This window comes from Pagrus pagrus (assembly GCF_965226575.1).
Source record: "Pagrus pagrus genome assembly, chromosome: 13".
Classification (NCBI taxonomy): domain Eukaryota; kingdom Metazoa; phylum Chordata; class Actinopteri; order Spariformes; family Sparidae; genus Pagrus; species Pagrus pagrus.
In genome coordinates this window covers 10,489,699-10,503,206 of record NC_140197.1, presented here as the reverse complement: position 1 = coordinate 10,503,206, position 13,508 = coordinate 10,489,699, and the positions used below count along the sequence as shown (strand labels likewise).

The window sequence follows — 13,508 nt, the reverse complement described above, 5'->3', positions numbered from 1 at the left end:
AGTGACAGTCTGGTAGTCTGAGCCCTTTAACCTGTAGGAAAAGAGAGTATTAGAGTATTAATGTTACACTTTGTCACAAGAGAAGAGGACCCAAACGCAGACAACACACAGGAGGCAGGAAATAGGGGAACCAAAAGTGAGCTTTAATAAAATAAAGGCTGAAAATACAAAACACAAGAAATCAAACGGGAAACAAGAAACCAAACTCAGAAACATACCAAAACAGGAGGCACGAGGAAACACTGGAGGAAACACAGTTTAATGCTGTGGCTGGTGTTTTTGCAGTCCAGGCCCTGTTGGGAGAATTGCCGAGAGCGGTGACTGTATAGTTGTGACATCATAACCAGTGGCGTACTCAGGATGTTTGAGGGGTTAGGGGCGAAAAAAATAAAAAGGGCACCAGTTGTATGAGGTGGGGCACCTCGTGCAGAAAGTTGTTACGCATTTACAGTGAAGAGAAGCCATGTTATCATGTTTTGTCCCTTGGGAAAGGCACCCTATGGAGAACTTTATCACATTTTATTTACCATAGGTGCATCCAATAGGGCAGGGGAAAACAAGATGATTTGGCACGCAGTTACTCAGAAAGTCACATGGGTCTGTTGGACAGACTCTGGTTCAGTACAACCTGCACAAACAATGAGAATCTGCTTTTCCCAAAGCACCGGCTGTGGTGGGTGAAACAGCTTATTTTTATATTTCTTTGCTCACGGCTCGCCTCTATGTGTGTTTCCACTGTGCTGCTGTTTGTAATGTCTAGTAACCTTATTATGGGTATCACAGGCCCTCATCTGACTGAGTCTGGCTTTGAGCCTAGTCCCTCCCCCTCCAGGCCTCTCTCCTCCCCCTGCATCTCCTCTCCTGCAACGGGATTTGAAGGCGAGGAGAGAGGGAGGGGGCAGAGCCGAGAGAGAAACAAAAAACGTGACTAGGCACCCAAAGCGTCCTGTTATGCAACAACTGACCTACTAACATACATTTAGAGACTCTGAGAGAGAAGCAGAGACAGAGAGAGAGAGAGGGAAGGAAATAGAGAGAGACAGAGAGAGAGAGAGAGAGAAAGAGAGAGAGAGAGCAAACATGACATGAGGAGCGCACTGAGCACAAGAAGCACAGTGTTCACACTCTCGCATATACCTGCACTAATCGCAGAGCTGGTGTTTTGAAAGTGACGGACAGTGTGTGTATGAGTGTGTGAGGGCAGCAGCCGATGCGCAAAGCGGATTGTTGGACAGGAGCAAGGCTGTGTGTACCCCTGTGGACTCAGCTGTAGAAACCGGTAAGTTTGGCTTATTTTTATACCTGCATCATATATCAGTGATGTTAATTTAAATGTGTTGGATATAGTGCTACACATTGTACTTTGAATATTTTTTATCTGCATTTTTGCATCTATTTTTTTTCCTTCTTTTTGCTCTACTCCCTGAGTGTTTGTTTTGGTGCCTGGGCGCATCTTCTCAATGTCAAGGCGAGGCTGCTTCCCCAATGTGGAGACTGTGTGAGGGTCTGCGTGTGTGTGTGAGGAGGGGGGGAGGGGGGTATCCAGAGGTTATGGGATTCCTTCAGAAAAAGGTGCGGTGTGTCTGGTGGAAAACAGAGGCGAGTGTGGATGAATTGGAGCGGTGGCATGGTTGTAATGAGGCAGGGGCAGCACATCCGCGCTGTTTGTGTTATGGTAGATTTAATCAGTCATATACTCACGACTTGTTGTGGTGCGTTTAGGGGCTAGTTTAGTCTGTTATACCAGAGTCGGTTAAATGATACACCTGCTTTCAGATAATTTTTTTTTTAACACGAATTATAAAGGTAAGAAAATGTTATAAACTGATCCCATAGAGGGGAAATATTATATTATTATAAGCCTATTATTATGAGGAGGCATAAAGAGAATATTCCATATAAGTAACGTTCAATGTCAGGTTTATATTTACACTGCGCTTGTTCTGGGTTAGTAGGCTATATGCAGACAACTGGAAAAATCCCATGCAGGCTCCGAGGACACACTTCTCTCTGTCACGTGTAGCAGCTCTTTGTAAAGGTTAACGCGGCTGTGCAGCCCTCCGGGTTAACCCTTTAGTAGGCTAGCAGTCTGAAGGAGCACAAAACAATCCAGAGCAGGCAGACAGGCATGATCATCCGTCCCGGATACATGTGGACATTTCGGTGTGACTTCTTTCGCTTTGTTTCACGACCTCGGCTCGGACCGACGGGAGCCTAAAATAGAAAGACGGGATGAAGAATGGTGAAGTTCACGAGCTCTGATTGCAGCCGCGTGCCAGGTGAGGTGTGGAAACCAGAACATCTGGATCAAATGTGGGTCAGACGTGTCCCGGTGTTGCCGAGGAGCTCAGTTGACAGCTACTATAGAAATGTACATTTATTGAAACAGGCGGATGAAAATGTGGAGATGTTTTTTTTTTTTTAGGCGCATATCTTTGTGAGTCAGTGGGGGAATTTCATGGCATGGATGGATCCTTGCAGTCGCCTCGGATGACTGAGGATCCGATTAAATATGCATGAAGACGATTTGTCAGACAGGGCAACAAAGGAGGCATGCGGGGTAACATATTTATCACAATGTGCTGCTATGTAAATGATAAGCCGTATTTTTTGCTTTTTTGTTTTTTGGCTTTGCGCTCAACATACTCAAAGGCGCATTAAAACAATACATCATGTTCTTTAAATTGACTTGAGCCGCTGTTTGGCCGCAGTCAGCATTGGTCCAGTAGTGCTGTGAAATGTTGCCATAACTTGTAGGCACATAGATGACAAAGAAGGGGCATTTGATGTGATATTTTACTCTTTGTTTTGAAAGGGAAAACTCCCCTTGGCTTCATTTTCCACACCGGCTTTGTGGCTTACAGACCGCACGTGGGCACGGTCACCCCCTTCCTTGTATTGCAGCTTCACCGTGCATTGAGCATCGGATGCAATAATTCATGTAATTCACACATAACAGGAGTGTGAACAAGCAATTTTCTAGGTGAAAGAATAATTTCAGATTTGTTGTGAAGTGCCCAGGACAGCCTGTCTCTCCTCAGGGAGCGTGCCTGTGAGCATTTTACGCACTGTAAGTTGTGCGTGTGCCGCACCTGTACTTTAATGCGATGTAGGGAACATTGAAGAGGTTACTCAGGTTGCATAATAAATGAATTAAATAATTAAAATGGATTAAAGAATGGGGCAGATTATGCAATCGGTGGAAACCCATAGTCTGTGGCTATGCAGCGTTGCGCTTTGCAGCGGAGCGACCGCTGCCAATTGGTTGGCGCACACACTGGGTCTCTATGCCAGCGATGAATGTAGGTCACATTAGTCCTGTGGGAGGGGGGGCGGCTGAGGCGCACCACCGCCGCTGACTAGAAAGGCAGAATCAAAACCCCACCAAAATAAATCCTCGCCCCGCCATAACAAAGAAACGAGGCAGGCATGCAGAAATAGAAGATTGGCACACTGATAAGAGTCCCGCATGACCTAAATAAATATCATCTAGCTCATCAAAACTTATAGAATTTTGATAATAAATCCCCTAAAATCTTGTTTTGTCAAGTATTTTTTATCCTATTGCATCACTGAAATGGGCTGCTGAGAGAACCGTGATTATTTGGGTTTAGATTAAACCCAGTCTGTGTCCACCTTTACTAAATAAAACCCGAGAGGGGAGTTCACACCCAGGAGCATGGACTTGGTCTTCATTCTGGCCTACTTTGTGGCCTCTTGACTTCTCGGGGTTTCCTGGCACATGTAAGATGATAAAAGATGAGGGCCGTGCTTTGTTATTGTGCTGTGGTTTTGAGCCAGCACAGAGGCGAATTACAGCATTTAGTAGGCCACGGGAGCACATGTGACTGGTGCAACACATGGACTGAGTCACTCTGCTGTTTTTTTTCCTTTTCCAGAGAGGGGTTATATGGCAGTGTGTTCGTGGAACAAGGATAGGACTCCGCCTTGCTGGCAGGCTGCCTGATTTCTTGGCCCCCCTCTCTCCTTCTCTTTCTTGGGAAGAAAAAAAGTCAGCTCTCAGACTTGGAATTCAAGCGGACCCCACCCATGACCCCCAACTCTGCACCACGTGCCATCCATAGCATACTTCCCAGGGGTGGGGGGGGGGGGCAATAGTTTCATCATTACCCTCTTTCCTCTGAAGCATGAGGCCCCCCCTCCCCTGCTTTTTTTATTTTAGACCTGCTCCCATTTCCTGAAACTCTCCACAGGAACACGTGCCGGGGTTTGAACTCAGTCCACTGTTTCCAAAGCTCATTGCCACATTTAGACTCGCCCGGGCCCTGTGGTCGTGTGAGCGGGTGCAACTTGGATTCTTTTACTGTGCTATCATTCCACAAGTGCCACAGAGACCTGGTGATGACACGTGGAGAATATATGATAAATTGGAAACGACTAATCTAGGTCAGGGAGATGTGTGCAGAGCTAGGTTCGCTTCCTTCAGTGGGATCTATTTGTGTATTTGAGCCGGAAAATTTGATTTATGCGTGCATATAATGGCTGTATTTTAAGTTTTCCTCTTGGCTGCTGTGATTCATTCGTCATGTCCCTGCTGTTGTGGCTTTAAGCATATCCGAAAATGTAAATCAGCAGTAATTTTGGTGACAAAGAGGGTGAATGAAATGGGTTTCCAGGCTGAGCTGTGAGGCACAGTCAGAACGTGCTGCAGGTTGGTGTGATTCACGCTCATTCATACAGTTGGAAATTGAGGGGTGCAGACAAACAGCAAGAAGCAAGAGCCTCCACTGTGAGTTAATTAAACCGAAATATGCAATATTACGCACTCGGTGACGTCAATCACCCTCCTTTTGTTGCTGAACGATGTTTTCTCACCATCTGCTTTTGGCCGTGTCAAGCCACTGGTTCAGAGGAAGGGAGAGAGAGTCTGATATGATTGGCTGTTTCCCCCCTTTTGTTGCTATGGGTGACACATTCCTTCTATTGATGCAATACCAACATTGTCGCAATTGCCTCTGGTCCCCCCCCCTACCAAGCTACAGTATAATCTTATCTCCAGCCCTTTCTCTTTGTTTTAAGTCTCCCTCATTGATTCCCTCCATTTCTTTGTCTCCACTCCACTTGCACACACCTCTGTCTATATTTAGACAATGCTCTAATTCTCTGCGCCTCCTTGTTCTTTTTTGTCTTTCCATCTCTTTTTGTCCTTTTTCCCCCTGATCTCTCTCCCGTCTCTCGCCGCCTCACCTCTCCGCAGCTCGGTTGACCTATATTCTAGAGAGCCGTACAGTGGAGACAGCCAGACTTGTGTTTACAGAGTGCGGTCGGTCCCCAGTTTCTGGGTCAGTGGGACATGCTGAGAAAAAAGTCTCTCACTTCGTTCTTTCTCTCTCCCGTGCCCAGCAGCCACATGTCAAAGGCTCACAAGGATAACCTCAAACCATTTAGTCAGGCAGACGGGGAAAATCCAGACACTTCCAAACAAATATGGTGTTAATGTGATGTAGATTGTCCAATTAGTTATGATTCTTTAGATATAATTTTTCAAAACAGTCTGCCTTTGTCTGGATTTTAGATGCAAAAACCTCCTTTTGCTAGAATCTGGGCTCAAATCCATATTCGTAGCAAGGATACGCCTGTAGTTACGTAATGGTGTCAGATCCTGACGAAGAGCAGAATATAACCAGTGCAAACACCTTGCCAGATTATGAGATAACAGATTCAGACAGTGTAATAGTGCTTATACAGTTTAACCTAGGAGCGCAGATGTTGAGTAATACACAGTTAATGCAGCTGGTAAGAATGGATGGGATCTACTGTGACTATTATTATGCATACATTTAGATAGAGAACACCAGTACATAAGTGAGGAAATAATGTTGCGCACTATTTCGATACGTTTGACCTACAATACTCGAGTCCACAGTCACAATCTGACTGTAGGTTAGTTACAATCTAAAAGAGAGAGATAGGGAGAGACAGAGGGAGGGGAAGAGTCATTTGTTTGCCTTTGTCATGCACTAAAAGTACAAGTCATGTGGAAGCACGGCAACAACACGTGTGACCTAATTATTTTTACAGAGCGAGTCTAACCTGTGATATTAACAAGAAGCAGGTCATTGCCACATATCCTGTTATTTGGGTCTCTGCTGTTGGAACTAGAGGAAAAGTCAGGAATATACCAAAGATATTAGGATTCATTCTCAGGGAACCATTGATATCTGCACCTAATTTTATTGTAGTTGAGATAGTTCATCTTATGCCACGCTGCCCTACATGGCTAAAAACAGAATATTGCATTTAAAAAGATTTTCTTTTTAATCCATTGGTGTTATGCCCTAATAAGTACATCGTTCTGGTTTTGTCTGGAGGCCCACCTGTTCAGGTCATTACAGTGGGTTCCCTGCTGTATTTGAGCTCTGAGTCACCTATTTCCATAGTTATGAGACTTTTCCAACCACCCTCGTGTTTTACCCAAATGTTAATAGGACATGTTATTCCTGCCCGTGTCCCGCCTCCCGCCTCCTTTCTTTCCAGCGGCCCTTGACCTATATTTATCAATGCCCCACCTCCCAGCTGCCCCCACACCTCCAAATCTCCTGCCTCAGTCTCAGCCTCTTTATCCTTGACCTGCACTGGCTGCTGCCTTTGTCTGCCTTATCTGCTCACTCTGCATCATTGATTTGGCATTGAGTTTTCCTGGCAAAAGAATGCTGCCACATTCCTCCACGGATGAACACACAGGGGGGCAGCTGTGTTTCACCAGTGTTTGTGGAAAAGGGGTTGGATGTACCTCACAGAGGGGTTTTTCTTTTCAGGAAATGTTCTAAAACTGATCCTGGGTGGGAACCCCATCAGCCCTGCATCTGACTCAATGCTTGCTCGGTCTGGCCCAGATACTCATCAGGCAAACAAAAGGAGCTAATCCATAAACAGTCCAGTTTTGTGCTCTCAGCATGTGTCAGACTGATGCAATTTATGTGGTGTGACACTATTTCATGTGTGCACTTGCCCCATTTGCCCCATAAGTCCTTTTTAATTACCAGTCTTTCATTTGTGCCTTCAACTGCCTCAAAAAATGTGTGCTCAGACATTTGCACATATGTAAAAAAAATAAATAAAAAAAAGATTATATGGACTCCTTCATAAATACTGGGTGACAAGATGAAAAAAGCCTTGCAGTGAACTCAACGCCCTCATTACATCACAAATGTCAACATCAGCATGGCAGGCTAAGGGTCAGGGGTCATAGGTTGCAGACGGAGCAGATCAATAGCTGGGCCAAGAGGTCAGACAGTGGGGTCTAGCAACCATTTATTGGTTGCCATGGGTGACACTGCCAGTTGAAGCCAGACATCCTAAAACAGCAAAGGAAAGCTGTTAGGATGTAGAAACTTGTCTTTGATTACAATGCATGCTTAAAAGAATAACACCATTAGGAGAAATGACAAAGAATGCCTTAATAAAAACAACTTCTGTCTAAAGCCTGATGTGAGAAAATGCACAATGGAGCACTTGCAGTCCACATTGATTAACATATTTTTTGTCTGTTTTTATCTCTGCAGCCTTTCATCTTGCAGTCAACCGCAGAGAGAAGCGAGACAGACAGAGGGAGCGGGAACGAGGCTCCCCGAGAGACTGACAGGCTGAGGTAGACGGGCCGACCTACATCCTGCTGTTTGCATGGAGAACTAGGACACCTCTCCGCCAGCTTAGCTCAGTGTGCTGTTTTTATGCTAAACCTTCAAAAACCAACAGCAGAAAACCGAGAGGAAAAAAAGACATTTACCTCATCGGATCAGCTTTAAAGGACATTTGTGCTTTTTCAAGACTGGTCTGATCCATTGAGGGTCTATGATACTTTGAAGCGTCTGGACACTGAACCAAAAACCCTTCAAGTGGATAAATGAGGGTTGCTGTGCTGGCTAACTCGGGCACTTGAGTCCCCATCTGTCATAACCACACTGAATCTGCAATAAACAGACCAAGAACTTTGGGGGAAAACTTTCAAAGATTGTTTTCATCACCACCCCTCCTTCCCTTGACCTCTGACCTGGTTCTTCCCCAGTCACCCAAGAAACATTTAAAACTGGCTGCCACAAGACAAGAATGGAAAATCTGACTTCAGCTCTGAAAACTTTAAACAAAAACTCAGGGAATAACCTAAACTGCCTTGAGACCTTTGATGGTTACGAAGAATCTGATTCTGTTCAAGGGAGTCCAACTCGTCTAGGCCGCCTCAGCAAGCCCAAACCCAATATGACCTGCAGACGAAAGCGTGAGTTTATCTCTGATGAGAAAAAGGATGCCTCCTATTGGGAGAAACGCCGCAAAAACAACGAGGCTGCCAAGCGCTCCAGGGAGAAGCGACGTCTCAATGATATGGTTTTGGAGAACCGAGTCATTGCACTGAATGATGAAAATGTGAGGCTCAAGACAGAGCTGCTCCAGCTGAAGCTGCGTTTTGGCCTTATAAGCACTGCCTCCTACATTGAAAAGAGCCAGCAGATTGGTGGCAACAACACGGGAAGTGGAGGCTCCTCCTCTACCCCTTCAAATCAGTACTACTCCAGTGGTTACTCTAGTGGTTCTCAGGTGATGATGAACTCTGATTCCTCCGAAACAGAGCAGTCGGGACGCAGTGAGGGTCACAGGCAGATGGTGAAATACTCGCCACGAGGCTCCCTCTCTGACATGTCCGACGGCTCCTCCAGGGACAGCCCTGAGCCAATGCCTTTTGAGATCAAACAGGAAGGTGACAGGCTAGAGATGGACATTGCCAATGGCACCACTACCCAGATCATGTTTAATATCCACCGTGGTCTGGCCTCCGTGCCCACTCATCACCAGATCCAGCAGCATACTCAGGAGCTGGAGGCTGCATATCACAGCCAACACCAGCAGCAGCACCAACTTCACCAACAACCACCAGCCCATCAGGAGGCTGTTACGGCTATCAACACTGTCAGTCAGCCTGCCGCTCATCCACCTGCTGCCCAGAGGAGTGTCATTCTTTATGGCTCCAGCAGTGCCTCCTATCCTGTAGACACACTGACGAGGCCCAAGGACATTGATCTGCAGGCAGCCCAGAGGCAAAGCAGTGGCAGCAGCCAACTGTCCCAGGCCATTACAGAAAGCTCCACAGAGACACTGGCTGAGGTGACGAAACAGCTGGAGAGGAAGACATTAGACTCCCCGCCATATGAGCTGCCAGACAGTCGTAATGAGGCTGGAGAGAGACAGGTGTACAGAGTTTGCCAACTTCCCCAGCAACACCTGCAACAGGAGCAGCAGCAACTCCAGCAAGAGAGCGAGTCATCTGCAGAGCTCCTCCACAAACAAGTGGAGGGGGTCAACCACTCCCACCTATACCACCATCTCCAGCAGTCACATCATGCTTACCTCAGTGCCCAAGACGAGGAGCCACCTGTGCTTACCTATGAGGGTGGGCCCAGGAGAGAGCCTTACTACCAAGGCCAGTCAAGCTCCTCTGGCAAGGACACTTCATCCAGTGATGGTGATCCCCGCAGCTCTGACAAAGAGGCCTCCACGGATGACGATGAGTCCCCCTCCTCATCTTGCTCAGATATGGGCAGCTACAGTAACCAACATCTTACCGGCGTCCACCAGCCTGCCTCACCTCTGCCCTACTCCCAGCTGTGCTCTCGGTTCCAAGGCCGGGATCCCCACGGGGAGGTGAAAGGCACAGCATTGCCTCACAAACTCAGACTCAAACACCGTGCCATGAGCACCGGGAGCAGCGGCAACTGTTCCGGACAGGAGTCCCCGACAACCCCTCCCTCTGCAACGCCGCCTCCCCTGCCCCAGCACCCCTACCTGTCCCTCATGCCACAGCAGAACATTCAGAGCCCTGGTGTAGCCTGTAAACAGGCTGCCTCAGGGGAGGGGGCCAGGAAGGAGAGCGGGAAAAAGGACACAGGTGGACGACGAAACAAGAGGCGAGATTAGGTTACATTCTCTGAACTTGTCACAACTTAAAGGAAAGACATTTGTCCTCTAAGAACTACCCTGCCATCATGCCTTTGCCCTATAATCCAATCTCCTTCTTAAGCCCTCGGGACAGAAAGCTGGGCTTTTCTACTCCCCTACCCCTATATCACCAAAAAGGCTGGACATCTTGTAGGGCTGTATCATATTTGTATATATTGTACAGATTTGTCATTTCTTACATCCTTTACATACTTACAGAAGCACTTTTGTTTATGTGATGAGAGGAGGAATGGAACTGCCTGTTTTTCTACTTTTGTCATCCAACGTTATACAGCACAGTACATCAGCATACATCACCATTTTGATCACGTACAAACAAGAATGTAGGAAAAATGAAAAGTTTTGAGCTTTATCAGTACTATAAATTTGGTACATATCTGACTGTAGACAAACATACACGTGTATGGCTATCTGCCTTAATTAAAGTCAAATGCAAACGTACACTGGGGACATTCCCTCGACCAAAGAAGCACCAACACTACAAATATAAAGTTCCATACCTCTTCCCAGACCCTACCTCTACCAACCCATACTCTCCCCAACCATCTCCATTATTTCACAAAAGATCGCCATCACCTTTATTTTTTAAGCACTTGGTTTGTATATTACTGTGATATATGAATATATGTATCTATTATAAATATATATTTTACAAAGACATTTGAATACAAATCCAACAAAAATGCGACAAACATGCAATGGTAAAAGAGGGTTTTGAAAGTGACCATCATATTATGAATCACAATTACTGTACAGCCACATTGTCCACATTGTTGCTACAGGACCCATTTGAATAAAAACGCCTCTCTCTTGATTGTTAAGCTTTAGCATTAATCATTTGTTAATGCCCTGTTTACACAGAAATGGCCGTCCGCATTGGAGCGCCAACAGCACTGAATGGAGAACACATTGTTTCCTGAGGCCAGAGCCTCATTAAAATGTTTGGATTTCTTAACCTTTAACCAGCCTTTAAATATTTGGTGGAATTCACCAGCTGCAGGCTTTAAGCCTTTAGTTTATTTGAGCTTTATCAACCATATCTTGTTGTTGTTACCATTCACTGGCCCAATGTATTTATTTCCCTCTTCTCCACATGCCCATCACTGTAAAAAAGCCCACAGGAACATAGACGGAGAATGTGTACAGACCTTTTTAGATACATACCGCAGCCTTGAGTTTGAACTGTAATGTAGGCATGGGATGCTTGGGGGCAAATGCAGGAGATCGCATTCATGTAAACACACTACAGTGCACTGAGTTCTGAACAGGTTCCTCTTGTGTAAACCAAGACAGCGTTTACATGAAATGAGGTTTTGTAGTGTGACCAAACATGGCCCTTGAGATTTATATTAGCACCCAGATAATTGAGTCATTGTGAAATAAAAGCAAACTAAATTCTCTAACCCTCCAATGGACAGAGTTCAAATTCCCCAACAACAATTTGAGCTTAAATTAATCAAGAAAATGACCTCCCTTGTGTCCCATGTGCCTCCATTTATCATTTCAGGGGTTTTTCATCCCTTTCTCATTGTAGTTCTGCTTTTGGGCAGTGATGAATTGCCTGCACTGGATCTTAGTTTAACAAGTCTATGTACCATGTTTGGCTTTTTGGTGCTTGTGTATAAATGTAAAGCTCCCCCACCCTTGAACAACACTGTAATGTTTATTTCATTGGTTTTATATCCTCTTTTTTTCATCAAGGTGTTGTTCTGTTTTCCTCTATTCTGTGTTTTCTCTCCTATTGACTGTGATGACATGTATTTGCCTCATTCCTCCTCCCCTTCCCCCTTTTCTCAGTGTGTATTAATCAGTAATGTTTGTGGTTTTGCTGATGGTTTTATGAAAAAGACAAGAGAAAAAAAAAGAAACAGGCAAAGATAGCGTGGTGTGTAGAGATGGGTGGTGGTTGGTCTGGTTGGTCATTACCATCGCTTCCTTTTGACATGAATATGTATGTAAAGACACTAATGTTCATTGTGGAAGATGGGAGCATTTCAAGATCGAAAAATAAAATAAAAATAATGTTGACAATATCAACATATCATGAAACGGGCCTGTTTTTCTCCTTCTTTCACCAGTGTTTGTGTGGTTTAGCACAATGACACCTGTTTGGATGTTGCACACACGTATAAATGATTTATAAACTGACATTGAACTGGGCAGCCACTTCGATCTGTCGAAGACTCTTCGGTTTTGGCCAGCAATGACTGTCAACATAGCAATCAGTCCGTGGGCAGCACATGCACACTGGCAGCCTGGCTCGTCCTCTGTGGTGGTGTTCTATAAACCTTATGCCAGAACCAACAGTTAGGTAATATATTACTCACCGATCGACGTAACAGAATGAATCACCATCACTGACCAAACAGAATAAATGAGGGCAATAGAGAATATAGCCATACTCGGTTTTAATCTTCCATATTCCTTGCAAACAGTTAGAAAGTTTCTTGTAACCGTACGTCACATCATATAAAAATGTGCCAGTTTTCTATAATGTTTCAACTTTTCTTATAAACTGAAGATTTAGACAAAAGTGAAGCTTGACAGACACACCCTGTATCCATTACGCAGAATAGCCTTGTATAGAAACTTACCATTTCCCATGGGCGACACATTCTTTTTTGGCATCAGAGGTTAATCTGAAATGAGAGGCGCCTGCAGTGACACACTTTGCCCGGTGGGGCCTGCGGACTCCCTGGCAAGCTTGTCTGATGTAACAGTGGCCTACTTCTACGAATAGACATGAGCTTAACGCATGAACATACCATCAAATGTTGCACTCACGTTAGGCAGAACCCCTCACACATCTGATTATAGCCTCTGGACTTGAACACCATGGTTGTACCTCTTTGATGTCACACCACTTTTGACGCACTCCACATGACCTTCTCTGGACATTAAAGGGACAGTGTGAATGACTAGCTGAACATGAATAAAGTCCCTCAGCAGTGAGACATTCCTACAAGGCCAAAAGATCACTTCAGTTGTGACAACAATATTTAAAGCAGAAGAGCAACACAGACTGGACGATGTTTCCAACTAAACAGCCTACATCTGAACTGAGAGAGTCAGCTGTGTGTGATGTGCAGGACAAAGCCGGGGCAGAGACAGTCTGAGCCTCTGGCTGCTGCTGCCAGCTCAACTGTCCCGACAACCTCCTGGCCAAGTCCCACTGCATTCTTTGTACTGACACAGAAAAGTCTGCTGTTATCACACAGTCCACACCTCCAGGCTACATGGTACCATATTGTAGGAGTTTACAGCATGTATATGAATAGTTAATAATCAACTAACATCTGACCTTAGTGAGAATATAGAAATCAATTACAGCACATGTGCATTCCATTCCATAATTATGTGAGATAGTAGTGGTGTTATTACACAACTGCTCCCTAGATAAGGGTTAATTATCCCATAAGCACCTGCAGTCCATATTAAATAATAACTCATTCTCTTTGCCTCTCACCCTGTTATAAACCAAAACGGGGTCATGTTCATAACAACATAAAGGGCAAGGGGAGGAGCGGTGAAGGGGG

General features: G+C 45.2%; 1 protein-coding gene across 2 annotated transcripts; it reads left to right on the top strand.

Moving 5' to 3' along the window:
• Nucleotides 1-1,003: 1,003 nt before the first annotated feature.
• Nucleotides 1,004-12,015, top strand: LOC311268038 (uncharacterized protein). 2 transcript variants are annotated; one of them, XM_084371373.1, is made up of 2 exons: nucleotides 1,004-1,279; nucleotides 7,527-12,015. In XM_084371373.1, the coding sequence occupies exon 2, from the start codon at nucleotides 8,071-8,073 to the stop codon at nucleotides 9,928-9,930; it is 1,860 nt and encodes a 619-aa protein (XP_084227499.1). In that variant the 5' UTR covers nucleotides 1,004-1,279; nucleotides 7,527-8,070; the 3' UTR covers nucleotides 9,931-12,015. The 2 variants fall into 2 exon arrangements, with proteins under 2 accessions (XP_084227499.1, XP_084227500.1); XM_084371374.1 differs by lacking the exon at nucleotides 1,004-1,279 and adding an exon at nucleotides 1,828-2,279.
• Nucleotides 12,016-13,508: the final 1,493 nt, after the last annotated feature.

Bases quoted from the DNA above. Each gene is read 5' to 3' on its own strand.
- LOC311268038 (XM_084371373.1), top strand. From the start codon at position 8,071: ATGGAAAATCTGACTTCAGCTCTGAAAACTTTAAACAAAAACTCAGGG.